Consider the following 27,542-nt stretch of genomic DNA (forward strand, 5'->3'; position numbering starts at 1 on the left):
TAGGCCTCCATTCCTACTATGTACAGGCTTCCCCGTTGCGGAATAAGTAGGCCGCACATCCTAGCCGACTTAACCTGAGCAATGAGCTCTCAATGTAGTATTTTCCTACCGACTGAGTGTCTCAATGCATGACTGTATACATTTTTACAATGCATGACTGTATACATTTACAATGCATGACTGTACAAATGTACCCAGTCTACTTGATGCTGCATCATTTCTGCCACTAGCAGCAGCAGTATTCGCAAGAGGACAATTATTCTTGGGATAAGTGTTTGTGTTTTTGGGTGGAGATGTCATCAGACTTTACTACCCTGTTCTTCTGTGCTGATAAGATTAGAAGGAGTAGAACATAGCTCAGCAATGGTGTATACAATCACACATCATCTCCTTGATAAAAGGATGCATGTGGGGTATCCCAATGTGTGCAGAGAGGAAAAAATTAACATGTTCACCACCAAATATTGAAATAGTTTACATTGATATTAAAAGTCATCTGAATGATTCATTATAATGTGTAGGTCTGGGAGAACCTTTAAAACATATTCAAGAGCATCCTAGTACATTCTGGTGACTCACACAGATTTGAGGGCTGCTGAGGAGCAAGCCAGCACCCAGATCAACTGTACTAACATACTATATCTTGCAAGGGACTGCCCGTGCTAAAGCTAGAAAGATAATGAACTGTATGCCTCGCACTGGCAAGCCAATTGCAGACATAGAATTCACAATACTATTAGAAATCTTTATTGCATATTCCCCAATCTACACTAAAAATGAAAAACACTATTTCTAGTTACCTACTCTAGAAACCGTTTTTTAAACTTTTGATAAAAACAAATCTGTCCTGCTTAATTGTTTAATCTATAACGACCTACTCTCTCTTTTAGACCCCTCAAAGATAATCTTATTTGGGCAAATCACAGACGTCTTAGGTGATTCAGTAGTACTGGTTATGCAAAATGTACCTAACTAATATCCCCCAGGAGTAATCACTTGCACTCACCATTGATTATACGCTGACTTTGTCGAAGAGTCAATACAGACAATGCACTAAAGCTGCCTGGATTTGTAGTAGATACCAAACTAGATGCCTTCAAGTATCTAGAGAGGCTAATTCAACAGGGCTACCAGAGCAACCAGAATAACAGTGTTCACGCCAATATCATCGCTATGTGGAAGTGATATGACCAGTTACTTGACCGAGGGAAATGAGTCATTCTTTTTCCAACCTACCAAGGGAAATGACCAACTAGATAACATCTGGACAGGAAGGAGATGTGTTAAGGTTTCTCATATAGGGCTCCCACTTTAACATTAGTCCACTAGGAACATCTCTGCAGTAACAACTGAGAGGAGAATGATCTTGAATTTCTTGCAACTACCAGAGAAATAGGAACCCCGGTCAACCCATGCCTACACGCCTCTGTTCTGCTTCCCATGTCTAGCAGCACTGCCTGATGCAACACCTATTACCCTACTCATCAAGCACAATGATTGTAGCCTTCACATTGTGCTAAGTACCCCTCTCCTATATGAATGGGCTGCATATCTTTCAAGTCCCATGGGGGGGGGGCATTTATGCGTTGTGGTGTAAGGATACTGATCCCTGCATATCATGGGTAAGACCATATGTCTAAAGCAAGGACAGGAAGGAAGGGAGGAAAGAAGGAAGGAAGGAAGGAAGGAAGGAAGGAAGGAAGGAAGGAAGGAAGGAAGGAAGGAAGGAAGGAAGGAAGGAAGGAAGGAAGGAAGGAAGGAAGGAAGGAAGGAAGGAAGGAAGGAAGGAAGGAAGGAAGGAAGGAAGGAAGGAAGGAAGGAAGGAAGGAAGGAAGGAAGGAAGGAAGGGAAACGACAGAGGAAAGATAGGAAGTAAGGAAAGTGGGTGACAATTGAGGCATAAGGACATGAAAGACAGAAAATATTGGGAACATTGAGCTTGAGAGAAAGAGAGAGAGCGAGAGAGAAAGAGAGAGAGAGAGAGAGAGAGAGAGGGAGAGAGAGAGAGAGAGACCCTCCTATATAGTGTGCCACTCATTTCAGAATGTTAAGAATTCCTGATCTCACACAATCTACTTTGATTGCTTCCTGGTGTAGAACACTCTACACAGGCATACAGTAACCTGCGTTTGATGCATGTTAGCCCTCTGTGGCTTGCAGGGCTGAGCTCAGCTTCCTCGGAAGGAGGACGTGTTGCAATTTAATGGAGAGGTCCAGCTTTTCGGCAAGGTCCTGATTACATTTCAAGCCAACCTTCTCTTCTCCGAATTGCGCCTATTGAGAGGTGCAGCTTGAACATGTTTGGTTTGTGTGCCTCACAAGCAACCGACATTTTATTACATTTAATGAAAGATGCACTGCCATTCAAAAGACTAAGTCATGCCATATACAAACTGCGGCACAATAAGGAGAGTTAAGATGCTCACCAAGGTGGCTTTATTTCCCGCCATAGCACGTACATCCAATCAGTCAAGCGAAATGTGCTTGTGAGAGAGAGAGAGAGAGAGAGAGAGCATGTCCCTTTAAACTAGTCACCGTTTTACAGGCAAAGCTCTACAGTGGCCGCGGAGATTAGCTGTGATACATATTTACTGTACAACAAACTCATTGCAACCAAGCAGACCTCCTGCAACACATGCGCTCAAAACATAAGTCCAATGTCTGAGCTCAGTCGCAGGTTGTGGGAGGATTGAGAAATCTCTGTGATTGACTCCAGGAGCAGATGGAGTTCAGCTTTCCAGCCACAGGCCTCATTATGAACTATGCGGGGCAATCATAGCGCATACTCCAATTTATACACATAACACTTGTCAGAGCTCCCTGCAGCGATGGCCTGGCCACAGAAACAGAGCGGGGGAAGCCACAATCCACTTGGTAAAGGACCCAGGCAGCTCTGAGAATAATGCTTCTACAGGAATCAACTGGAGTCACTTATCTACAGATGAAAAACTGAATGTATGTGTGCCACGACTGCGACGGATCAATCAACACCTTCACGGGGCCTCGTGATAGAAACCGAGGCCTAGACGGCGGTGTGCACAGGTGTGTGCATCTTGATCGGGGCCAGGAAGCAGCATCTTACTCCCTCGGCATTGTGATGTCAACTGGAATCTGTCTTGTTCAGGAAAGCGTGATAAAAATAATATGGCAGTGATTGGAGTCATCTCTTGGGGCCACAGCGCTTCTATTTTGAGGAGCGAGAAACTGGATCAGGATAAGGGGAAACCTTACTGGTGACCACATTGAGTGTATGAGGCTGGCTGTGCGGGAGCAGCCAGCGGAGGATGCAGCCTCCTACGGAGATCCACAAAGTAGGGCGTCAAGACTAAAGACGTCATAGGCTTCTGAAGACGTATGAACATCTGGACACCAGCTGAGCAGAGAGCACTCCAGGATTATGAGGCTCATGTCTGCGTCGTCTATCGAGCTCAGGTTTGGAACGGGCACTGCTATGGAAGTACCCACAGTTCTCTGAACTCAAAATAGGTGGCTGCTAGGGACGGAGACCCAATGCCAACTGAAGACATCGGTGTCCCCTCTGCCCTAGGCATGAAGATGTTCTGCCAAAGTCTTGAATGGGGCAGGGGGAGGATAGACTCTGCAGAGTTGCCGATTGTTTGGGGGGATCTGTTACTTCCGCCTAGTCTAGATTCTCCAAGGACAGATCCCCGGATCTGGCGACTGATGGTGATATTATGTCCAAAGACTCCTTCCTTTCAGTCCTCGCGCGGACACAGAATGCTGTAAGAGCTGCTTCCCTAGATGTTACAAGGAATCCATAGGGCGTCGCTAGGCCGCATACAGCCTCCTGCGGATCCTCTAGTGGAAGAAAATGGATCTCTCCCGCGTGCACTGTGGTGCCTGGACTTTGCAGCCCTCAGTGTGAGAATCCCACAGAAATGACCTTAGCCACTGAGATGTCACTGGGGCGGGAACACCAGTAAAAGGCCGAACATGTCCTCAGTACATCCGAGTTAGGCCCTGTAACAGAGCCCGCGTGGACCGCAACTGGCCAAGTGCAGCTCTGGCCGGATGCAAAGAGCTAGCAGTGAGCCTGCTGGGGCTACTGGGGCTAGTAACTCATGGGCACAAGTAACTGGGTATAGTGCTGTGGCAAAAGTGGCAAAAGTGCAAGCTTTCTTCCCCATTTGCCACATCCATGAAGGCAGGGGGAAGTACCTACCTGATGAGTCCATGTCAGCAAAAGCCATGAAAGAAAGTGTGTCGCAGACAGCGCAGAACTCCCAGGAATGGTGTGAGTTTAGGCACCAGAGAATCCACACTCCACACTGACAATAGAAAATAATGTATTATGAGGCACAATGAAGCTGGGAACCCAGAAAAAACAAACCACGTAGGGTGTGAGGGTATGGGGCTGTGCAGTCATCCAGTCCTGTCAGAGTGGGAAAGGGACTGATGGGTGAAGCCCAGGGTATGAGAGGGGGCACCGCTGAGTGCAGATGGGGCCCTGCATGGCCCCGGGTCCTGTCAGAGTGGGAAAGCGACTGATGGGTGAAGCCCAGGGTATGCGAGGGGGCACCGCTGAGTGCGGATGGGGCCCTGCATGGCCCCGTGTCCTGTCAGAGTGGGAAAGGGACTGATGGGTGAAGCCCAGGGTATGAGAGGGGGCACCGCTGAGTGCGGATGGGGCCCTGCATGGCCCCGTGTCCTGTCAGAGTGGGAAAGGGACTGATGGGTGAAGCCCAGGGTATGAGAGGGGGCACCGCTGAGTGCGGATGGGGCCCTGCATGGCCCCGGGTCCTGTCAGAGTGGGAAAGCGACTGATGGGTGAAGCCCAGGGTATGCGAGGGGGCACCGCTGAGTGCGGATGGGGCCCTGCATGGCCCCGTGTCCTGTCAGAGTGGGAAAGGGACTGATGGGTGAAGCCCAGGGTATGAGAGGGGGCACCGCTGAGTGCGGATGGGGCCCTGCATGGCCCCGGGTCCTGTCAAAGTGGGAAAGGGACTGATGGGTGAAGCCCAGGGTATGCGAGGGGGCACCGCTGAGTGCAGATGGGGCCCTGCATGGCCCTGGGTCCTGTCAGAGTGGGAAAGGGACTGATGGGTGAAGCCCAGGGTATGAGAGGGGGCACCGCTGAGTGCGGATGGGGCCCTGCATGGCCCCGGGTTTGTTGTTAAAAATGCACATGTGCTTCCATCAGAGACATATGTGACACATGTACGGAGGAAGGGGGAAGGGGCATCAGACTCTTGATAGTGCTGTCTCCACGCAGCCTCATGGTGACTGCCAGAGGGGGTTCACCCACTTAGCAGCAAGGAACATGGTAAAGGACTTGACAAGATGACCACCAGAAATTATAGGAAGCACGATTGTATAGGCACCTTTAAAGTCTACATATGTCGGAGCTGACATGGCATGCCCCGATGTTTTCTAGCTGTGTCCAACCCCTTCACTCTACTGGACACAAATAGAGAGGACTCGAAAGTTGTGCATTATCCTGTAACCAAACCCACTACCCCATGTAACACAAGGAGCCCACCGCCGAGACATCACATGCTATTCTGTCCAAACACAAGACACGCTGTTTCACTTATCAGTGGAAAACGCTCTGGGCAGTGGAAATGCAATTTTTAACAGATTGCCCGTTGGGGTCTAATCCATATCACTCTGCAAAACACTTAAAAGGGTTAGATGATGCAGGCCGCTGTTATCTCTCAGGGGTCTGAGTAGACTTTAAAGTTGTTATGTCAGCATTTTCAGAGATGCAAGCAATGTCTATAGAATTATACGTATTTAACGGTGGATCGCCAGACTGTAATGAGATTAAGGGGTTCTGGTGGAGAGTCTCTGGCACCAGGGCCCAGTCTTGCTCATTTAATAGGCACAGGTGTGATTACCGCCTATGACTCATTCTGCTCCCAATGGGAGTCAAGGTTTGTACTCACCAGTGCACAGAATGAAGGGCAATTGCTGCCCACGAATGTCCACATTGGGGAGGGCAGGGGCAGGTGGAGACGTTCGGGAGAAACACGGAAAAGCGGATGCTGGATGTGTACTACCTGCCCCTCCAAGCAATCCAATTGCAAGGTTTTGTTGGGATTTCTTTTTTTGGGAGCAATTATATCGCCTGGAAGTATACTTTTTTGGGTGAAAGATGAACAGTTGTTTAGCATCAGGTAGACTCCTGATTTCATGATCTTCATTTCTGTAGACTTTATATAAGTAAATGCAATGTCCTGATAGTTTAATTCAGTGCCACCATGAGCTAGAGGAGAGGAAGTTAATCGAGAGTGCAAAGTCAGCATTGGTCCATAGACCTGCTGCACGTTAAGTGATGTATTTCTAATAGAGCACTATGCATTCTAAGCCCCCGGAAAGAGTATGGCCATAATAATGTAGGGGCATGGTTACAAGATGTGCAGATTTAAATAGAAGGCAGTCGCCCCACGGGACCGTGACTTTGGCAACACTTGCCTAGCCTTGTGCCTCAGACTCAACATTGGATGGTGTGATTCTGAAGTCATGGGAACTGAAAAAAACACCCAAACGTGGTTTTATGATCCATAAAACAAACATGTTTTCTCTGACCTTGCCCTGCGAATTGTCCTCATGTCTTATTATTTTATAATCATAACCAGTGTTGGTTTTGTTGCCTGATGTAATGTGTTCCAGTTCTCCTTAAATGGGGGGTGTCATTTTAATTGCAGCCTCTATATCATCATTCCCTATTTCCACACATATATTCCATAATGGTAACCATGTCTATGCTAGGAAAACCCACGCTAAGTAGTGATCCCCTCTTGCGCTCTCTCTCGCTCTCACACACGCACATCATGTCACTACAGGCTTGGGTTTAAGAGAAGTTGATATTGTTCGAGTCGCAGGATGGCCAGAGAGTTTCCTAGTCTGCAGAGACAGTCAGATAGCCCAGTGCATTGACCACTTGCTGCTGAGATAAGCAGTCATCCTGTTGTTTGCAGATTATGATTGTGAAACAGCCTGCTCATTCTTTCATCTTTCTAAGGTCAATGAATTGAGTGCCAATATTCTGGGTGAAGGCCTGTCTTGTGTGAATATCATTCAAACCTGACGTGAATTCAATACTTGGGGGTGGGAATTGGACTTCCTGTTCTATGTGAGAGTCGCCTGAACTACACCGACACTGCTCCATGCAACCGCCACAATGCACGCAGCACTTATGCTGACTTTCTCAGATTGCCCTCAACATCACTTGCCTGAGCACAGACAGAGGCAGCAATGTCTTCAATGCGCCACGTGCAGTTTCTTCCCAAGTAATTACGGCTATCCATCTCAACACGCCAATAACGCTGATAGGGACCTCACAAAGGCCTCGTTTATAGCTTAACATCCAGACAAGATAAATTGTACATTGTTTTAAAACAGCAAGCAACCTTAAAATAATGGCACCTAATCTGCATAGTGAGTTAGAGCTGTCTGTTAGGAGGACATGATGTACGCAAAGTGATTCTATCTGAAATGAAGTTGCCTTTCCTCGCTTTCCACACCGCAGGAAGAGTGGCGTGTCAGGTTTACACGTGTGTGAGTGCTACAGGACAACATGCAGGTAACCATCACCTCTGCACCTTTCCTGTACTCACCAAAGCAACGTATCACTTTGCGCTTTTTCTTTAGCACAATGGGAACCATTCACGGAAGGCGTTCCCATGGGATTGCAACATTATAAAACGCTTCCGTCAATCAGGCCCCTGTGTTATTCAGAAATTGCCTGCTTTCATGTTTTTTAAGAGTAGGCCGGACGGTGCCTTTTGCGATGATTCATATCTCTAGGGTTAGTAAGCAGGGCGATCTGCGGACATGTTGCAAAGCCTGCACGGATGCATGCATGTGGGCTAAGGCAAACATTATCCTAGTACGCATGTGCACTGTTTCAATGCAGTTTTGCCACGGGGCAATTTTTACCCTTCTATAAACAGCATCCAAATTGAGCTCCTCTGATGCAATGTTTCTATGATACTCGCCCTGATGGCTGATGGTTTGCAAGCGACTGTGTTCACTGTTGGTTGTATCCATCATGACAATTTTATCAATGGAAAGAAGAGCCAGAAAAGACTGGGCTTGATTGGTCAAAACAATTCCAGTTCATGATTTTGCTGCTGAACATTGTGGGCCCGATTCATGGAATATTTGCCCGGTTCAAAGTGACTTTGCACTGCCAAAACAAACCCTGATTCATGGAGCCGTGCAAAGTGTATTTTTGCAGTGCAAAGGCTGGGCAAAGTCAGTGCATAATCATTTTTGCAGTACAAAATGACATTGCCCGGCAAAAATACACTTTGCACAGTTCCATGACTCAGGGTTTGTGTCGGCAGTGCAAAGTCCATTTTCAGCAGTGCAAAGTCACTTTGAACCAGGCAAATATTCTATGAATCAGGCCCTGTATGTTTCAGTGCTACTTTAGTCAAGGTCGGAAAAGGGATCAGGTAGCAGATATTGACTGCTGAAGCCCAACAGAAAAAATGAACGAGAGAAAAGAAACAACCTTTAAAAAGTGTATGAGTCAAAGAAAGTGGGCTGCTGCTGAGGGAGGAAGAGAGCTGCACCGCAAGCCAAGAAAGGAGGATTTGTGGGTAAAGGGGGTAATCCTGAAAACAAGATTTAATAAGAAATGGTGGAGGAAAAGTAAGTCAATGTGACTGTCTTTACACACTGAGCACCAAGCATCAGAGGAACACTCTGTGATATTGGGCCTCATTGCGACCCAGGCGGTAAGGGGTTAACAGTGCCGTAAAAGGTGGCGGCGCCGTTAACCCCTTACCGCTTAATTTCGAGGTCCCTTTGCGGGTCCCCACCTTAATGGCTGGTTTTAACAACCGTTAAGGAAGGAACCCGCAAAGAGACTTTCGAGGTAATTATGGTACCGCAATTTGCGCTACCATAATTACCGCCTTCCCCATTCCCATTGAGCTCCATGGGGGCAATAATGGGAATGGGAAAGAGCCAATGGTGAATGGGGAATTACTGCCCCGCCAACCTTGGAATGGGGCAATCGGTAAAATACCGTGGATCTAATGCAATGAAATGAGAGACCCAATGCATGCTTTATAAAACGTTGCAAATGGCTTGGCATTCCGAGCGTCGCATGTCAGTGTCAAGATGTGTGCATCACCTACTTGGCATAGTGCAGCATCATGTGACACACGAGTGTTGCAGCCCTCAAAGGCACAGCCCCTGTGCAGTCCTGCTCATGCTCTATGTCCAGGCCTGGGTCTACTGAAGCTTTGACATGTCCACACTGGATGATGTGTGTGCTAGGGTGGCAGCACACGCAACATACAAGGGAAATGTTCCCCTGAACATAGTATTACTATCCCGCTCAACAGACATTCCCCCTCTTCTTGGCTCATGGGCACCAACAAACTTTCCCATGAGACATTATTTTTCCAAAGGAAACACAGTAATACAATACTGAAGACAGCACAGAAGTATTCTAGGGATATGCAATGCTTTAAGTGGGATTACAAAGAGGGAGGGTCTAAGGCGCTGTGATGCAATGTTTTGGGGCAGGGCTTAAAAAGGGTTACGCACAACCCCAAATCCCAAGTAGCTAATCAACCTTTAAAAGAGGTCAGACCTATGTAATTAAAAGGAGTCATAACCGATTGTTTAATACAAGCAATATATTAGAACATATATTACATGCAAGTCGTTTACTCTTAAAATATTGAATATATTAAAATATACAGTTGCACATCAAATCAAAATAGAACAGCGTACCACATAACCCCACATTTCTTTCGAAATGAAATCATGATTTGTATAGACTAATTAAAATCATTGCAATGACAATACTTTAATACAATGTGTTGTAAAAATCAAACAACTCATTCTCTTATAATTTCCTTTACGTTTTTTAGCACAAACTCACTCCAAATGTCTATAATTGATATTGTGATTTTAAACATTGCTGATAGAGGCAACTACTTTTGAAGAGCATTACTGCTACTAATCTTGTTTTATTTCTGCTGTGTTGAAAGAAATCTGGACTGTGAAGTTAGTTAGGGAGCCCCGCACAGCCCTGGCTCAAGGGCAATACATGGAGCCTGCCAGGGCTGAGCCCTGGCTAGCCCTAGCACACTTAAAGCCCAGGGGATATGTACAAACAGTAAGGAAGAGGTAGGAATGATGGCTGACAGATACAATGAAAAAAGAAAGACACGTCATCACATATCTTCCAAGCCCATGTGCCTACAAAATCTTGTATACAGAAGAAAGTTCTTTTCTTCAAGATATTCTGGAACTTTTCCACATTCCCATTTGTGGACTGGTGTAGCCATCCTCTGTTCATAACCCAACACTTGCATACACTAATCACACCAATCACAGCTGCTTCCAATTCCCTACTACTAGCATTCTAGCAATAATCATGGCTTTCGTTACCACTGATGCGCCCGGGCAACTTCCCCTCATCCCCTCCAAATATGGTGATGCCCCCCTCCAAAACGACTCTCTCCAAAAGCATCTCTTACTTAAGGGCAGTGTCATTCCAAAATATGGCAAGACGGGCATGAAAAACATGTGCCACGTCCCAGCACCCGGTAGAGTACAGCACGGGCAGAACGCCAGCGCTGCCAGCAATTGATATGGCGCGGTGTCCCATACATCTAGAAGATGGAATTTTAATGATGGAAAACATGTTTAGATGCTACGGGCAGCCTGTTCCAGTGGGGTTTTGCCATTATAAAAGGCTTCTGTGGATTAGGCCCATGTGTGCCCTCTGAGATGTTCTTAGGCTTCTTGGCACTTTGTAAAGCACATTCAGCCATGGGAAGCCTCACATTTCCTATAGCAGAGCGCTGAGTCCCCTATTGCACCTAGAAATTCCTCCCCAGGCAGAGGTAACATCCGTCATAGTTATTCGATGTCGAATATGAGGGATGAGGGGTGAATATCTTCACAGTTGTAACTATTTAGGATTACCTTTGGTATTGCAGCTGGATCTGGGGGACGGGGGGGGTGTGTGTGGCCTGGAAGCAATTAGCCAAGGTATTGGACCCCCAGCCTGCCCATTTTCTGTGGGACATGATCCTTGCGATTCTCTGGAAGAACCCAAATCCCTCTATTCAGTTCTGGGGTTGGATGTGATCGCCATGATATTGCTGAGCACGTGGACATACACATTTCTATTTCAGATAAGTAGGTTTATAAATAATAATACAACGGGAATGTATCTGCTGAAATGCCAATGGCTCAGTAAAAAGACAATTGCAGGGCGACAGTGGGCACCTTTACCTGGTGCCCCTTTCAATTGCAATTCGGCTATTCTTACCCAATAGCCACCTTTGCCGAGATATGCAGTGTTTGCATTGCACCCTGAAAGCTCCCTACACCTGCCACAGGAACTCCCAACCAGCCAATCCACAATGCAGACACTTTGATGCCAGGAAACACATCCCATTGTTAGACCTATTTGGGTGCTGGCAATAGGCTGTAAAGATGGCAGGCCAGCAACACGGTCCTGATAAGGCCATACACAGTCCTCTTTATGATAGCAGTCCAATGAGTACCAACCAGGGATATTTAGACACCACAAGCAGTGGCAAGTGGGCCCTCAAGGCCCTCCACGCCAATATAAGAAACCCACCCACTCTGAAGTTGCTCACATGTATGGAGAGAAAAAAATACTTCAGTCTGCAAAACTATCTACAATCGAAGAAATGTGCAAGGGGAGTTGAGACCAAAGTCGTAGCGGTTGATTGACAAAAATGGTAAACATGGAAAAGTCCTGTTGAAAACATTTTTGTAAATCTCGAAGCACTCTTTTCCTTAAGCATAACGTATAGCGCCCGGTAGGTGGCAGTGTTAAACCACGAAGGAATATTTTCTTTAAACGAATGCCCTCCATTCCAGCCGCCTTGCCCCCTGGTCTCGTCTGTATGGAAGAGACGTACTGGCCACCCAGCCACGAAGAGATTAGCAGCGGGCGCCATCGGCATTACTTCCGAAGCATCGAATCCTTCAATGCCTCAGCTTAAGTGAGACCATATTTGTACCGCGAGTGCGACGCTTCTAATTTGCAGGTGGGATTTCTTGCTGCACGCCTTCTGTAATGGCACGCCACGCGGAACAACCGTGGTCTGGAGCATTTCCCAGAGTAATGCCAGTGGTTATGATTCATTCAAACCCTTTACGCTATCACTCTTCAGTTTTGGCAATACCTCTCTATATGTCATGGACCGCTGCAACAGCGAGGGTTGATCAGTTTGTATATGGAATTTGCCAGCCTCACAAGCTTAATTCCTTGTAGAGCCCAGCAACTGGACCACAGGGGCGAGGCAGCCCCAACCTGGAAAAGACACATCTGTGATTCTTGAGCATGTTTGAGAGAGGTCTTTAGGTGGCCGGTAAAGTCAGGTTTTAGGGCAAATATTTATTTAATTAACGTATTGGATGAGTATGCATGACTGTAGGGGGAGCAGAACCAAATAGAACATCAGGAATACGCCCATTATTTGGCAGGCCTGGAGCGAAAATAGACACCTTCTGGCTTGGGCCATCCTTCAATGAGCGATGGGGAAGGCCCAGGGCGGGCAATGTCATTCGGGGGTGAGCAATGGGGCACTGGGAAGGCTCAGTTCAGAAGTTGCTAGTGCCAGGGATTGGAGGCATCCATTGCTATAGACAGCCCCTCCCCCCCAGCGCCCATCCTCTTGCATCCACCTATCAGCGAGGCTTGCGCCTGGACAGTGAGTGCAGGTCATCATGAGGGCGCTCTTCAGCGTAATGCAGAGGGCACAGCATTCTGGTGACTAATGGCTGACAGAACATTGCGTCCAGAGCATGGTCCATCGCTGAAAACAGTTTGATGAGTTAGTTAGTGTACTCCTTCCCCCATCCTCCAATAATACACGCGAGCTGTTCTCCAGAGCCGCGGGCAGGCTGCTTCTGGGCAGGGGGAATGCCACTTCCTGTTAATGCATTGAAGATCGGGACTACTGTCGGATCGAGACTGGCCTCATTTGCTGATAAGCATGTCCTGGAATTGCACAATGTTGGCCGATATTCTCATTGTCATCCAGTGGGGTCTGCATGGGTGTCTAAACAAGGGAGAACATACTGTAATCACATGGCAAAATTGCCAGCTGGCAGCAATAGATGGCAGGGGTTCTAGGCTAAGGCATAGCCGGTGACGAGTGCACAAGGCTGCTCCCGCGCTACCGCGGCACAATCGCTTTTCCACGAGTAGGTGGTGATCCTACATATACATCATGGGAGCCAGTGGAACTAACAGTGAGGTGAATGGCTGCCCATGGACTTAACACCCATCTCCTTTGCCATGGAGATTGCAGCAGAAGGTAGCCCAATTCTCCAAACAATGAATGTAATTAACCGCGCCTGGACGCCCCCTTGGCACGTGCATGATTCTGAGGATTTTTTCTGGAAGTCCTCCCATTCCATCCTTCCCATCTCGCACCAGCTAATATGGCAATGTTTGATTGGTCGTAAGCAGCAATTTGCTGAGTTCAGCACCTCTAACGTCTAACACAATGCTGTGGCAATTCAGTGTCCTGGAGGAGTTCAGGAATATCAGACCATAGACCATGATTTTAATATGGTATGGTATTTATAACGCGCTTGTGCACAAGTGTTTGCAGTGTCTTGTTGTGCAGAACACCGCCGCCAGAACTGCACCTGCTGGACATTTTCTGTACCTACATGGAAAGGTTGACAGAACACCGTAGAACTGTAAACATGCATGCATGGGACTATTCCGTCAACCTCATGGAGCGCTTTCTTTTCGGTGGACAGGACACAATGTGTCACCAACCTCAATCTACATGTCAGCTGCCCTACCCCGCACAACAGTCCAAGCATGCTCACTTAGAGAAACCTCTAGGGGCGAGATATGAGATCAGACAAGTTTTATAACCATCCTCTTCACTGCTGTGAAAAAAGATCCGAAATTATTCATCGAACTGTATACACAATTATATATACTCCTCCTAAAAAATATGTCACTCATTCTCTGCATGCACACACTCTCAAACACACACGTAGACACCCAGACACACACAAAATGCCCCATAAACACAAGCACATTTAGAATGTCCCCACATACACACTCAAACACACATGCACTGTGCTGCCCTGACACATACCCCCCCCCCCCACACACACACACTCTCTGTCTCTCTCGCTCTCTGTGATAAAAAATCTTTTCCAAGATAACATCAAACAAGAAGCAACAAACGCAAAGAGGGTGGATTTGGGACCATTTATCAAGGTCTCCGAGATTGCTTCCAGATGTGCTGGAGGAGGATGTGGGGGGTGGATGCTGCTTGGTGAGTGGGAAGCAAGGTATTGTTTTTGAATTAATATGGATTCATGGTGAAGAACAGCTTGGTCCCTCGGTTGGAGGGTTCCCTGCATCTGGTTTACATTTGGTCCTGTCATATTCTATTGAACTCAAACTAGCTCTGGCCTGCCCCCCCTCTCTGACCTTACACCCCATTAACAATCAGGCTTGTCTGAATCTATTGGCGAACATAAGCCTCCCTGAACTCGTTGCTATGCAGTGCACACTGCCTTTGTCAGTCCCCGTGACTGCTCTTAAATATCTACTAATCTTGAATCCCGGTGCAGAACAACATTGGGCCAGACCTACAGTATGAATATCACATGAGCAAGAAAATGAAACATTCATCACACCTTCCACATTCCGATCCGGATTCGGCATTTCCATCAGTCACGAGTGGCTGCGTATCCATGCCACGGCGCGCAACCTTCAGCCGCGCGCGCGCTAACCTAGCCTTACATACGCAGGCAGGTAAACAAACACAGAAAGAGGGCTAGAAGCGAGAGAGATTAAATATATATTTATATACCCAAGGGAGGAACATTTGCGAGTAGAGGGGAATAAAAATGTGTGTTAGAATGTGAGATGAAGAGATAGTGAAAGAGAGTGGGGCGTCGAGAAGCACAGTGAGGCAAGGAAAGAGATAAATAGGGAGACAATGAGATCAAATGGGTTGGAGCGTGAGATAACGAGAGAAAGGAAGAGAGGGGAGGAGAACGAGCAATCACATGCAACTTAGACAGAAAGAGAGAATGTCACCGAGAGGGAGAAAGAGAGAAAGGGTATAGATAGGTGCACAAACATGATATGAGGAATAAGCAAGGTAAAGCAAGTGCTATAGACCGAAGTGGAGTGGAGAGAGCAATGAAATGAATACATATGCGGATAAAGAAAGGAATAGCCAGATATTGAAGTGTGTGATTGTGAAATGCTCTTGGATGGGCTACACCCTTCACTTGCCCATTCAGAACATTCTCTAGGCTTCATTGAGCACAACAATGTATTCGTCCAAAAGCACATTGCGATAAAAGTCTCAAATGGCATGTTATCAGATCTATCTACTGACATTCCTCCCGTCACAGGAATGCTGAACAGTGTTGCCAGACCCTGTGCCTCATTACGACCCGGGCGGTAAGGGATTACCGGTACCAGTAAGGGCACTGGTGCTGTTAAACCCTTACCGCCTAATTACGAGGTCCCTTTGCGGGTCCTCCCTTAACGGCTGGTAAAACCGGCCGTTAATGACGGGACCCGCAAATGGACTTTAGAGGTAATAACGGTACCGCAATTTGCGGTACCGTTATTACCGCCTTCCCCATTCTCATTGAGCCCTATGGGGGCTAAAATGGGAATGGGGAAGGGCCATGGTGAATGGGGAATTGCCGCCCCGCCAACCTTGGAATGGGGCGGTAATTGCTCCATTCACCATGGCAGAATCGGTAAGGTTTTGAGGGCAACCATGGCGCTAATAGCGCCATGGTTTCCTCCAGGGTCGTAATGAGGCCCCCTGTGATTTTGCATATCGACGAGTGTAACACCCTCCTCACAAGGCTCCTGGCTGCTCACCTGACACCCTCAAAGGGGCTGACCAAGCCCGTGCTCGCCTCTGCACAGACTATGGCAACTTGACCACACCCCCCATCTTGCACAAATGGCACTGGCTCCCCACCCTGACTAGGATCTGGTTCAAAACCCCATGTCTCACCTGCAAGTTAACCACAGCAGCTACGCAAGCCTAACTGATGGACAGGTTATAAACATTGGCTGTCACATGGTCTTCTTACAATATAACCTTCACCAAATAGTAAACTACAACGGCTGGTAAGGAGAAAACTAGGGAGCAATCCTTCTCATGCGATGCTCCAGTCCTCTGCAATGCCATCCCTGTGGTAATCCAGAGCGCTCCAAGTCTGCATCAGTTTAGGAAAGAACTGAAAACCTGGCTCTTCCAACACCACCTTGGTGTAACCTAGATTCCGTCCCCCGGGTGCATATCCCCATCCATATCCTGCACTGTGACAATTATTACTAATATTTCCTTGAGGATCTGTCAAAAGCTCTCTACCAATGTTTTGCTCTATGACCTGTGCAGCGCTCCGTTGCTCGTGAGCTAGGTTCACGCTATAGAAATATAGAACAATAGTAATAAAGAAGTACTTATTTTGAGACGGGGTGAAAGAAGAAGGTAGAGAAAATGAGCTGTTAAGAAGAAGTGGAGAGGAAGAGCCAGTGAGATGCTCAGGTTGTAATAAAATGCCAACGCAAGAGAGTAATCATGAATAGCTACAGCAGAAGATCACTAGGGAGGCACCATAGGAAAGAGAGAGGCAGAAAACACATAGAGACAGCATAGTGAGATGGAGAGGCAGCTTGAGTCGCAAGGGTTAATAGGCTAAGGCCAAGCAATGGACACACAGGGAACGAGGGAGTGAGAAAGACCTGGGTGCAGGGACCGTGCCACTTAATGAGAACCAGTGTGCTGTAGTGGTTCTATGTATTTTGGATCCACCAAGATGGCCATCAGACCCTGTGGCATAACCAAGACAGCACAAAAGTAATAGAATAATTTGAAGATTTTGACACCCAAGTTCACATGTTGCAACTTGTTGAACTGCAAACTTGCCTACAAATGGGAACTGAACATGGGTGTCAGCTGTTTGCTGCAAACGTGTATGTAAACATTCTGACTTTAAAGTTCAAGTTGGAAATTGTGAATTGATGTTGCTGAGTAAAAACATTAACATGCTTGCAACATGCTTGGGCTTAATTGTGAAAATGTGAACTAGAACATCGCAAACAGTTTCCTCAGCAGAGCTAGGTTTATGAGATACAAAGAGTTCAACAAGGCCCAACTCCTTGCAAACAAGATATATCCAGCCTGGGCCAGGTTCAAGCATCGACCTAAGACAATCGAACAAGACCATGTGCAGAATGGTCACAGGCACAACAAGCTCAAGAATTCTGAACACAAGAGAGGCACTGCTCTTAAAATCTCTTACTCCGCTAAAAGATGTCTTCTCAGAGTAAGAAACCACTCGCCCCACCAAAATATCCACCACAGACAATGGATAGCAAGTACTCTCCAATTGCTCACCATGTTCCGATATGCATGTATATTTCACATTTGTGCCAAGCAAATGTGTGCCAGTGCCTCCGATTACTGATAGCTGGATCACACGTCCGTCCGTCCGTCCGTCCGTCCGTCCGTCCATCCATCCATCCATCCATCCATCCATCCTTCCAGAGATGCTCTTGCAGCTGGACCATGGAGGACTTACCATAACAAGCCATGGTTTCCACACAAAGTGCTTGAAGGAGGAGAGCTGTACTAGTGGACGAGGGGCATGCTATTTACATGGGACAGTGTCCCTTGATTGGTGAAAGACTCCACTTAGACATCACAGTGAGTGCCCTCTAATGGGGCAACATCCTCGTCAAGTCTTCGTCAGTAAGGGAAGTTGAAACTATGTTTAACCACATGGCACAATCACTACTCCAACAGGGCACAGCAGTGTTCATTCAGCACATTTGCAACATGGCTGCCAAGGGTTGCCTCTGCTCACTCGGGTCCCTCAGAAAAGCCCCAATTCTATTTAGGGCCATAGTCCATAGTGTTATCTGTAGGGCCCTGAGGCATGGGAATTGCTCATTCATGCTTTCACCAGACATAGCCCACCCCAATCACGAGGCACGATGCTATGGACCACTGTGGATTTAGACTGTTGTGAACCTTTATGATATTCGATTGCACCTGTTACAACAAGAAATGCCCAGCATTGCTCATCAGATGTCAACAGGCCTTGGCCTCAGTCATAATCAATATCAGTCATTAGCACCATGTAAAGTCAGCCATCGTCTGCTGCGCTCACTTGGTGGCGGCTGATAACCATTGATCAGAAGCCCTTAAAATACACACATGAACAATGCTAAGAAACAATATTTTGATATTAAGGGCCCTGCAGATGTCATTCTACAAGGAGGAGGCATGCCTGATATAGAGAGCACACAATGAAAGAGACAGTCACACACTAAAGACATGCATCAGGGAGAGAGATCCTCTAGAGCTGGCCTTTTACTTCTTACAGCCGATGACCCACTCTCTGTTAAGGCAGCCCATAGTCTGTCCCACGGTGCTTACCTGATCCCTTGACGCATTCCTCATGCTACTTTAGATATCCATTGCCAGCCTTGCCCACATGCCATGTGCAGGCCATCTTCCTCTGTACCCTTACCTATCCCCCAGGACACGTACCCGCCCTGGTCTTTATAGCCTCACCCATCGGCCAGTGCACAACGTCAGGTCCTTCCCCCATTTCAGGCTCTGACACTGGACAATGCTTACCCTCACCCTGGCCTGAGATCTGCCTCCTTCCTGAATGCCTTCAAAAAGTACCTACAAATGCCTTCCATTCTGAGAATCCCATACCCCTGCTGTTCAGTGAGAACCAATCTGTGGGCACCATGAACACTTCCAGGACTGTCATGGAATTATTATGGAGGCGACCTCTCATTGTGTGCGCTCTCGCTACTTTTGTATAGAGACTTTGAAACTGCCTGTGGGCTTCATGGAGAGTGATTCACGAGCACTCATTTTTCCTTCATGGAGGATCTCTCTTACAGAAAGGGAGGCACTTCTGACTAACCAGGCGAGGGCAAATTATCAGTACAGAAAACCCCTGAAAATAACGGCCCCGAACATAAGGAAACGTGTGCTGCCTTCACCTTTGGTGACAGTGAAGTTTATTCTACTTAAGAGCAGCATGTAGGGCAGTGGCACGACTGGATGGTGATTTGCCTTGTGCTCCCTGGTGCATTTTCTGGCCCCTCAATGCACCATTTTCAAGAGTGGGGCAGCTCTCCATTTCCAGATCTGATTGTGCTGTAAATTCCTCTTTCATTTCATCTGCACAGTAATAGTGACAGATCTTGGAGGCAGTCACCTGGGTGCTCTTTACTTTCATGGACTGCATAGAGAAGGTGAAAACAAAGTGATGCTGACTAGAAGAATCTGCACCATCAATATTAAGGCAGGGGTGAAAAAAGTAGGAAACATTACCTCTACCTGCAACACGATAGTAGAAAAAGCCACACTCGCACAGCGCCACCCAGAGCCATCCCTGGAAGCTCACCTCCAGATCGCAGCCACACAGAAATGCAACGGGGATATGGCACTGGAAGCTATGGCACTGGAAGCTCACCCCCAGATTGCAGCCACACAGCAATGCACTGGAGAGATGGCACTGGAAGCTATGGCACTGGAAGCTCTCCTCCAGATCGCAGCCACACAGCAATGCACTGTGGCTATGACACAGGAAGCACACCACCAGATCGCAGCCACACAGCAATGCACTGTGGCTATGGCACTGGAATCTCACCCCCATATCACAGCCACACAGAAATGCACTGTGGCTATGGCACTGGAAGCTCACCCCCAGATCGCAGCCACACAGCAATGCACTGTGGCTATGGCACTGGAAGCTCACCCCCATATCGCAGCCACACAGAAATGCACTGTGGCTATGGCGCTGGAAGCTCACCTCCAGATCGCAGCCACAAGGCAATGCACTAGGGATATGGCACTGGAAGCTATGGCACTGGAAGCTCACCTCCAGATTGTAGCCACACAGCAATGCACTGTGGCTATGGCACAGGATGCACACCACAAAATCGCAGCCACACAGCAATGCACTGTGGCTATGGCACAGGATGCACACCACAAAATCGCAGCCACACAGCAATGCACTGTGGCTATGGCACTGGAAGCTCACCCCCACATCACAGCCACACAGCAATGCACCATGGCTATGGCACTGGAAGCTCACCCCCAGATCGCAGCCACACAGCAATGCACCATGGCTATGACACTGGAGCTCACCCCCAGATCGCAGCCACACATCAATGCACTGTGGCTATGGCACTGGAAGCTCACCTCCAGATCGCAGCCACAAGGCAATGCACTGGGGATATGGCACTGGAAGCTATGGCACTGGATGCTCACTTCCAGATTGCAGCCACACAGCAACGCACTGTGGCTGTGGCACAGGAAGCACACCACCAGATCGCAGCCACACAGCAATGCACTGTGGCTGTGGCACTGGAAGCTCACCCCCAGATCACAGCCACACAGCAATGCACTGTGGCTATGGCACGGGAAGCTCATCCCCATATCGCAGCCACACATCAATGCACTGTGGCTATGGCACTGGAAGCTCACCTCCAGATTGCAGCCACAAGGCAATGCACTAGGGATATGGCACTGGAAGCTATGGCACTGGAAGCTCACCTCCAGATCGCAGCCACACAGCAATGCACTGTGGCTTTGGCACTGGAAGCTCACCACCAGATCGCAGCCACACAGCAATGCACTGTGGCTATGGCACTGGAAGCTCACCCCCAGATCGCAGCCACACAGCAATGCACTGTGGCTATGGCACTGGAAGCTCACCCCCACATCGCAGCCACACAGCAATGCACCGTGGCTATGGCACTGGAAGCTCACCCCCAGATCGCAGCCACACACCAATGCACCGTGGCTATGGCACTGGAAGCTCACCCCCAGATCGCAGCCAAACAGCAATGCACCGTGGCTATGGCACTGGAGGCTCACCTCCAGATCGAAGCCACACAGCAATGCACCGTGGCTATGACAGTGGAAGCTCCCTCCAGATCGTACCCACACAGCAATACATGGTGGCTATGGCACTGGAAGCTCAACCCCAGATCGCAGCCACACAGCAATACACCGTGGGTATGGCACTGGAAGCTCAACCCCAGATCTCAGCCACACAGCAATGCACTGTTGCTATGGCACTGGAGCTCAACTCCAGATCGCAGCCACACAGCAATGCACAATCAAAAAGCTTGATTTTGCCCCTTATGAGGACACTGCGATTGTTTTATATGACAGCATTATTTTGTACTTAGCTTTATTGACGTCCCTCTAGGATTTGATGTTCGTGCGTAAAGTCGTTTAGTATTACATTCTATTTGGCTCTTAAAGAGCATTCTGTCCAGTTATTTTATGTTAGAACTAGCTAGCATTATTGTAACGGACTGACATGATAATTGAAGTCTCTGCAGAGAGGCCCAGGCATGAATCGGCATAGAATCTTCACTTCCTTGTCGCTGAGGATGTCTCAACATCATGCTGTTGTGTAGTGGTACCACCAAAAGCCTTTAAACATAACACCAATATCTAGGTGGTTGTTCACCGCTGTGATGTCACAATGTCATGTTTGCATATCTACACTAGATAACTCTGTACAAAGAATAATGTCCAACGCTACCACACACTTCAGCACCCTCAGTGGAGCGCTGCTAGGGGGCGGCTGAGGGGGCTATAGCCCCAGGCCTTTTGGCTGGAGCCCTGGATAGAAGCTCAGGGGCTACAAGCAAAAGGCTAGCTAGCCCCGAGTCCTGACAGTCCCAACATTAGCATAGCCCCGGATCTTTTCCAGACCTAGCAACACCCCTGCATGTTGCTGACATGGCACACTTTGACCTCCACTGTGACTGGTCTGGCATGAGCTATGCATATTTACAGTAACACTGAAAACAAAAACATGCTCATATAATCACGCTCCTTACCTTGAAGCCATAGGGACACGTGCAGCGATAGAACTCGGCAGGGTCGTTATTGCATGTGCCATTGTGTCTGCACGGATTGGACAGGCAGGGGTTACACTTCGCCACGATGCTGATGTCCACAGGGCCTGCAAATCCCGAAAGTCACATGGTGAGGGCCAGAACACAGCTCAAGCAGCACAATTACATTCGAGCCCTTGACTAACAATGAGATTTTCACATGACGGTGATTAATCTGCCATCAGCCCTGGTTACAGTGAAAATGGCCAGGCTCTCGCCCAAAGGATAATGAAACAATTAGAGTGTCAGTTTATAACGAAGACCTTGCACTCTTTCCAAGAAGGGGTCTTGCAGAATCCGTTTTCTTGCTAAAAAAAATATTCTGCACCATTAAAAATCGGAGATGTTGTACGTGGGCCAGAGAAAAGGGCTAGGGGGCTTTGCCTGATGCACCGGAAACTCAGAATTCCACTGAGTTGAACAGCAAGAAAATGATGTAACCCAGAAAGTCTGCAATGACATCGAAATAAAAGATTGAAAAAAGGTGTAATTTAAAAAAATATAATAATGTACTGGCTGCACACTTATTTCCACAGTTCACCTATTATCCTAATTAAATATAGCAAGGAAAAAAAACACTCTGCATGAAAGTCTCTTTGCCAAAAAGATCAATGAAAATTGGGAAAGAACCCACAATTTACCAATAACTAACCCTTGCTAATCAGAGGGACTCGGCGAGGAACACGTTATCTACACGTTATCTTAACTGGTTTTCATTCCACTCATTCTGTATTTTTCATTGCTATGCTCAATCCTCAGTAAATGCTGGTGCAAAAGGGCCTGTGTTTTGTTAGGACATGGAAAGCTCAACAGCTTGGATTTAGGGCCTCGTGGTGCTAGCAATGAATCCAGTGCGACTGTGAATACCTCAGCTTTAAGATGACACCTCATTACAATTGGGCTGCATGGGGATTTGTATGGCATGGAGTGAATGTTGGTTATTTACCCTGTGCAGTGTTTTCTGTATCCACCGAAGTAAATACCCCATGCAATCCGAACCTGTAATTGTGTGGTATTCAAAAAGGAGGAGGCATTTAATATCACTTTTTTTTTCTTCTTACCACCATATCAGTAAAATAAAGTTTCTGTTTGTCTATATTTGGTGACCCAGCCCAGTAAATGTCTTTGATCCCTTGATAAGAGAAGCCCTGGCAATGGACCTCTCTCACCATGGAGCTGATTACTCGAGCCCTTCTGATGTAGGCAGACAGGGGAGTCAGGGTGGGGGTGGGATTAGAGTAGTCCAGAGGAAAGGTTCAGATCACAGGAGGGGTCTCACCATCATTTCCCAGGGTGCCACAGAATTCCTGTCCTCTTGCCCCACTTCCTGCACACAAAGCACTCTGGGCCTGACGTCAGCAGGCCTGGATTGGACCCTTGAGAACAGCGTTGCTCTAGACCAATACGCTGTAGCATTTTGCTTACATAAGGGAGGGTATGCCACCCTTCGTTGCTTCAAGACGAGAAGGATTCTCCTGGAACTCTGTTGGGGAGCAGTCTATTCCAAAGTCCTGTTATAGCGGTGAAGACAGAGACTTCCAAGCTAGAGGCAAGCTCTTGTCTCCAAACATCCTCAGGGCAGAGGTGGGATGGACAGCTGTATGCACAAGGCCCACTGCAACTGAGACACGTGTAGCCAGGACCCTGCTCATTGGAGTTGACATAACTCTGCAAGTGCTCTCTGCACACCTTCCTGGTTAGAAATGGTAGAATAAAGGGCACACTTTGCCCCTGAAAACCCTGGACTAGGTCTCTCCGAAACATCAGCATCAAGGAAGTGACCCCTGTTTCACCCCGCATCTGAGAACCGCCTTGACGTTGGTTTGAGAATCTTAGAAGCAGTTCAATATGCTGCAAGGGATCCACCAGAGTAATCCTCAACTTCTTCGCTCGACAACTTCTTAATCTCTGAGTGTCACTTGACACCAAAGCTCTGCCATCTCTGCATCTGAGACCCACAGAGTCTGGGATGGTCTCCCCAACTCAACACCATTGCAGGGTGACCTCCTCCTTTAAGCTCTAAGCCATTGCTGCAACCCTGACCCTGTGTGGACACAGTCAAGCCTGCTCACCACTGAAGGACACTCTCTGCTTCTCTGTACTCAAAGCTGCTGAGTCTTCTAGTGCTGCTGGCCTGCCATTGCCAGCCTTCCCCAGTGCCTTAGGCCCACCTGCCATTGATTCTGTAAAAATACTGCATTGTTGGAACATGTCACCCCCGTTCTCCCATTCGTCCACCAGCTCAGAGCCGAAATCGTCCAGACTCTGAGTTCAATGCTGAAGGATAGGGTTTAAGGTTCAAGTAAAGACTGTGGTTAGAATTAGGGAATAGTTAGGGTCAAGGTGGTTGTGGGAGGTGTAGTAGGTCAGAAGAAGGAAACAGAATAGATTTTGTCAGTTCAAGATTCTTTATTCAAATAATAAAGGAAAAATTCCATGCTATCCCTAGTCAGTGGGTTTTCCTACGTAACCAAACTAATTAAGGAGCTTGTTTTCTTTTCAAAGTGCAACATTAAACAATCTGTCCTGAGTCCAACTCTATTCTACTCTGCCCTTACCACCAATAGAAAACACAAAAGACCAGAAGAATGACATCCTTCTCCTGGATAGGCTTCTCCAGCTTACGTATGCAATCTTGAGATATTGCTTGGCTATCTCATGAATAAATACATTTGGTTCTTGTAGGGGATTATTTCAAATCTTGGTTTCCCCTGCTTGTTTCCTTGGCAGACCATTCCACCTTACCTTTGATAGCTTTGGAAATCCTGAAAAAAGACCTCTCTTCAGTGTCTCTAAAAGTCTTTCTCTTCCTGGTTCCACTAGTGAGACTGATTCCCTATTTTGAATGGCTCTTAGCCTCACTATTGCTACATTTCTTTAACTTTTGGTGCATAAGTCAGTTGACATCATATTGACCATCATCTGATTCATGGTCTTCCTCTTTGCTATTCTTATTGTAGACCCAATATTAATTCGCTTGTCCAATTCCTAGCTCACTGTGGCAAGTAGGCTGGGTTTCACAATGGCGTTTATCTTCTGACCACTCACTGGGACGAGAAGGGTGAGTCCACAAGTGTTTATCACTCTTCTTAACTTTAGACCATCACTGGGATGAGTAGGCTGAGTCCCAGAGTGTTTGTCACTCTTCTTAACTTTGGACCACTCACTGGGATGAGTAGGCTGCAAATATATTTAGTGCTGTATGGCATCCTGTGTCTCCCACCTTCCCTGTCACCTATTGTCTCCGGGCCTGTTCACAGGAGTGGGACTTCATACGTTTTCAGGATAATTTGGTTTCTCATTCTGTCTGCTTTGGAATCTTCTCTGTGGCTTCAAGTCTCCAATGGTCTCAGCGTATTTGTCGGATGCCCCAGTCCACACATCCAGTGTCACACTACAGCTCTTGAATGCTTCTTCTTCTTGGGATATCTTACCCTTTGCTCGTCGGCTCCAGAACTCCTCAAGGCTTCTGGCCAACAACCCCTTCTGCCTTCCTCCCAACAGAGGATCTCTTGGTTTCCTGTTTCAGTCACATCTTGACTGGTTTGAAGCTCACATACTTTGTTTATCTCTCTCTCTAAGATGGCATCAACATGACCATGTCCAGGGAAGTCAAAACACTTGGTGTTTACCTCGAGTCATCATTGACTCTGACTAGACAAGTCAATGCAACAGCCCCTCTGCCACTTCCTATACCTGCGAATTAATAAACGCCTGCAGACCCTTCCTGTCCACAGCAAGCTGCATCACCCTAGCGAGAACACTCATTTTATCTAAATTAGATTATTGCAACGCTCTATACCTAGGAACTAGCAAGCAAAACTTAAAAAAATTACAAACACTTCAAAATAATGCACTCAGAACTGCCCTAAACATTCCTAGAGCTCATCATATATCATCAGTAAGACACAATGCCCAATGGTTGTCTCTTAAAGATGAAATACCATTCAAAACCTTAGCACCCACCCAAACATGCCTTTCTAACTCTGCCCCTTTATATCTGACCTGTAAATTCACTAGAAGCCATTCAGACCGACCTACTAGGTCCGCACAACAACACTGCCTCAGGGTTCCCAGATTCAAGCTACAGAAATCAGGTGGCAGCAGCTTCCCATTTTAGCAACACAACTCTGGAACTCCCTACCAGTAGCTGTAAGAGCAGAACCCTCATTCCAATGAAAAATGTAAAAAACTGTTTCCTTGCCCAGGAGGCTCCATAAATGTATGCTTCACGCTGCTCTTCTTCTTTCAGTTGTATTACTTTACTATTGTATTGCTATACCACCTCTATCTATGCATTGTGACTGTAACTAACTATGCACTGTACTGTTTATATTGTTGATATATAACTCATTGCGTAATCTCATGAAATGCGCCCAGTTACCTGAGGGTTAGGTGCACTATATGAATAAAAAATGAATAAATAAATAAGGACCTTCTTCCCTTAGGCTTTTAGTCCATCCTCACTGATGGTTGAACACTCTTGATTCATGGTTCAATCTTCTTACTCACTGTACCATTGGTCTCCGATTAGGGAACAATCACCACCACTCTCTCATCGCTGTTCCTCTTCATGGTGTTTGCAATGCACTGTTCTTAAAGGGGAATCCTGAATCTTGTATTACAGTAACATACATAGGTTTGGTTTGATGGTGTCCATGTGGTGTCAAAGGAAAGGGTTTTAGGGAGTTCTGCTGCGGAACGGGAGTCCCTGTTTCTCAGGGGGAGTCTCTCTCTGTGAGGTCCCGCTTACCACCATACCTACACGGATGCCATTAAGGGGTCACCATGGGTCTCCCTTCCTACCCCTGTGGTCTCCCTTGCTACCCCTAAAATAAAATGATGCAAGCTGCTGGGCTGTGGCCAGCGCCATGTGGCTCTTTGCTTCTGCAGTTGCTGGCTTTCTTGTTCAGGCATCTTAAAAAAAAAAAAAAGAAATTACAGGGGCTCCACAAGTCTAACACTTTCAGCAGTGACCTTAAATATGAAAGAATAGGAATACCAAATAATGTGTCTTTCTGGAATTCTATACAATAATTGCTAGACTCATTAAAGGTTTATTTCAGGCACACTTCAGTGGGTGAGTCGCTGATTTAGTCTGTTCTTAAACACCTCAACTCAGCCTTTCATCTTTCTGAGTTCGATAAATGAATGCCAAAACAGGTTGGTTGATGTTGTATGTATATTTGTTCTATAGAAAGTGCTTAAGCGTGAGTGCTACATAATAACACATCATTATCATTTGGCTAAGGACGTCTGCTTACATTCAGAGTAATTTGGTAATATGAGCCTAATCACACTGATCTTAACGATACATATGGCGACCCATTCTTGAATGAAATGTATATCACATTATAGTGATATTGTAACCATATATTTCATAGTATACTTAGGAACAATGCTGTATGATTCCACTTCCTGTTTTGTCAAGGGATGAAAGGTTGTGTTCCATCACTACCCGTGATATCAGTTTGGGGTGGGGCAAATTATATCACTTCTTGTGATGTCATCAGAGGTCACGGGTTGTGTGATGTCACTTCCCCTACCCCAGGCATTTTGGTGAAAGGACGTCTGTGCACACCTAGGAGGATTACTGTATACT

The 27,542-nt window shown here is 47.1% G+C and overlaps 1 protein-coding gene across 1 annotated transcript in view; it reads right to left on the reverse strand.

The window, feature by feature from the left end:
• Positions 1 to 27,542, reverse strand: part of SLIT3 (slit guidance ligand 3) — a 1,101,025-nt gene that overhangs the window by 115,754 nt on the left and 957,729 nt on the right. The window contains exon 26 of the mRNA XM_069654301.1: positions 21,884 to 22,008. Within this exon, the coding sequence (XP_069510402.1) occupies positions 21,884 to 22,008 (125 nt within the window). The remainder of the gene's footprint in view (positions 1 to 21,883; positions 22,009 to 27,542) is intronic.

This window comes from Ambystoma mexicanum, chromosome 3q (assembly GCF_040938575.1).
Source record: "Ambystoma mexicanum isolate Mex_15411 chromosome 3q, UKY_AmexF1_1, whole genome shotgun sequence".
NCBI classification, from domain to species: Eukaryota; Metazoa; Chordata; class Amphibia; order Caudata; family Ambystomatidae; genus Ambystoma; species Ambystoma mexicanum.